This window comes from Mycetomoellerius zeteki, unplaced genomic scaffold (genome assembly GCF_001594055.1).
Source record: "Mycetomoellerius zeteki isolate Tzet28-1 unplaced genomic scaffold, Tzet1.0 scaffold135, whole genome shotgun sequence".
Taxonomy (NCBI): domain Eukaryota; kingdom Metazoa; phylum Arthropoda; class Insecta; order Hymenoptera; family Formicidae; genus Mycetomoellerius; species Mycetomoellerius zeteki.
In genome coordinates, this window is record NW_017256287.1 from 1,842,201 (window position 1) to 1,845,194 (window position 2,994).

The 2,994-nt window shown below is 26.2% G+C and overlaps 1 protein-coding gene across 1 annotated transcript in view; it reads right to left on the reverse strand.

Moving 5' to 3' along the window:
• LOC108731614 (transmembrane protein 19) overlaps nucleotides 1-2,994 on the reverse strand; it is a 7,573-nt gene that overhangs the window by 2,166 nt on the left and 2,413 nt on the right. Inside the window, exon 2 of the mRNA XM_018462013.1 lies at nucleotides 741-851. Within this exon, the coding sequence (XP_018317515.1) occupies nucleotides 741-851 (111 nt within the window). The remainder of the gene's footprint in view (nucleotides 1-740; nucleotides 852-2,994) is intronic.

Below are 2,994 nucleotides of genomic sequence, written 5' to 3' on the forward strand. Positions count from 1 at the left end.
GAGCATATGTCTATAGGACTTTTTTTCTTAGTTTTTTACTCCTCTACACGCTCCCGAAGTTTTGCGATTTAATTTGGAAACACCCTGTATAATGAGAATGATCCAGAATTGTGGGTTGAAACGTTTACTGAAATTATAATTTATATTTAATAAATGTAAAATACACGAACAATCAAGTTCTTTTAGGCATTCTTATTTTTATTGATTTTTACTCTTTAGAACTTAATTTTTATTTCTATTTTAAAAAAGTCTATCATTTTTTTCGTGAAATGTAATTCACAAAGAGAAAAAAGATTTTATTAATAAATTTCATTTTAATTAATTATATGAATATAAAAGTATTGTAATAATTTTTTCTTTATTTAGCACACAAATACACACGCGATTAAACATTCCCCGGGAAAAAATGTTACACATATGGATATATTTTATATATAAAATAAAATGTGTAAATTTTTTGTATAATTATATATAATTTTATATAATTATACATGAAACATTTTTTCCCGGGTCTTTATATCACTGATGTCCGTTTTTACCAATGTAATTTAATTTTAATTTTGGTTTAACAAACTTTTCATCTTTTTCTAATTCTAAGAATTAAAAAAGGATGAAGAGTAAGTTAATGAACTGAATTAAAATTAATTTACATTAGTATAGATATACGGGCACATTAATACCTACATGTATAATATATTCTATACACTTTCTATCATAACAAATTATATTTTTTTCACTACCAAGAATTCCACCGCTAATGTCCAAACTTTTTTTGCGTAAACCCCAAAACAAGAATATAAGTGGAATTACGACTGCAGCCAACCATCTCCATGGTGAGATCACCGAGTGTTCTAAAATGAAAATAAAATTGATTAAATATTGAGAAATGTAATTCCATATAAATTCCATTACAATTACATGGAAAAAAAAAATTTGATTTAGATAGAATTTTACATTTTACAGAATATAAACAGATTATAAAAAATTCTATATTTCACAGAATAAATATTGTGATCGTTAGAGTTTTTCTTCTCAGTTTCTAATATTAATCAAAGAAATTACGTGAACGAAGTATTTATCAAAATCAGTCTTAGTACAAAAATAGATAAATTTTTAAATATTTATTATACTACGTTTCTCTCTCAATCTGTAAACTGCAGACTTTTGTGTAATCAGCGTTGTGTAGATTGAGTAATAAATATTTGTTATACAATAACTTTTTTGCAAATTCTCTTCTCTATCGTTATTAATTTTAAAAAAATGTTATCAATTTTACAATAATATATGTATACATTATTCATTTTCTTTTTTGCGCAGACATTTTCGCTGTTACGCATTTAATCCTTTTTTATAACAACATCGCATATATAAGAAGAATAATAGATTTTGTAATAGAATAATCAAGAAAGATACGAGCGAAATTTAAACATTTAAATTTCATTTTAATTTATGATCAACGTGTCATAAACTAAGAAAAAGAGAAATAAAAATGATTGAGCAGTAAAAGTTATTGACTAAATTATGAAATTAATAATAGAATAATCCATGCGCACATTATACATGTAAAAATTTAGATTATTTCGCAAAATTATAAAACTATAATATCTATATATATATATATATATATATACAATAAATATCAATACATGGTCAAAATTTAAAAACGGAAAGATAAAGGGCATATACCACGAACGCAAGATGTTTTTAGTGAAGTTTACATTTAATTCCAACACATATAATCGGGTTACAAATTATTAGACGTTTCGGCCTTAAATTAGGCCATAATCAGTATATAAGAGTTAAGTATAAAAATTCTTTTAACACACAAATATACGACTAATCTAAACTACTTATCTCTATGTGTTGGAATTAAACTTCGCTAAAAACATCTTGCGTTCGTGGTATATCCCCTTTATCTTTCCGTATCTATATATATATATATATATCACGTTTAAAAAAAACAAAATTAAATTAATGCATGTTTTTTAATATTGCATTTTTTTCGCCGATGTCAGTTATTTTGACATGCACCATATATACTTCACAATCTTCCGTATTACATTGTACACGCACAAAATCGTCTGTTTTGATAATTCGTCGGTAAAAACTGTGCATGAATAACTTTATGTCATTAAAGAAGAATATTTGACATCGTTGAAAAACTTGATGACATAAGGAAATGCACTGTATTTTCTTCTTGTATGATACGTAGTATTCCGTTCATCTCGTATCTCTTATCTACATTCACAAGACGATCTTGAAATATCTTACGGTTTTCACAATTAAGATATACAAATAGAAACTAAAGATTTAAAGTTTGTAGATTTATTTTAATTTATGAAATTTTATATTTTTATAATTTATTTTATAATTTTATAATTTATCTGTCTAAACTAGGAAAATAAAAATCAGTCAAAGAATAAAGATCGATATTAGCCACAAAAATTAATAACAGAAGGGGCTCGTCTAACGCCATAATAAATAATAATGAATAAATGATAAGTAATAAACAATAAGAAAAGAAAGAAAGCTTCTATAACGATCTTAAGTGTGCTTTAAATAATTCTATGTGAATTTATATACTATCTACGTAGTCGACATTTAAATTGCGCGCCGAATTAATTTTTCGATCTTGAAACGCAAACCAATTGAATTACAGTAATAATATCACTACTGCAGTAATAATATCAATTACAGATAATAATATCATTAATTTAAATTGCTTAGCAATTTACTAATTTGATGCTTCCAGTATCTTGTAAAGATCTTGGCCGGAATCCATAGTCCGGTCTTAATCTCAAGCAATGTCTTAAGATGCTAATACGGCTCTCTGTACTCTCTGATTGGTTCAAGCACTAGCTTAAGACCATCTCGAGTCTTGAGCAACGTCTATGGATTCCGTACTTAATAATGCTGCACTGAAAAAAAAGATTGGCTGCTGCAGCAAATTAGATGGTAAAAGTATGGCATAGTATTTTTAATTGGCCGCAGCAG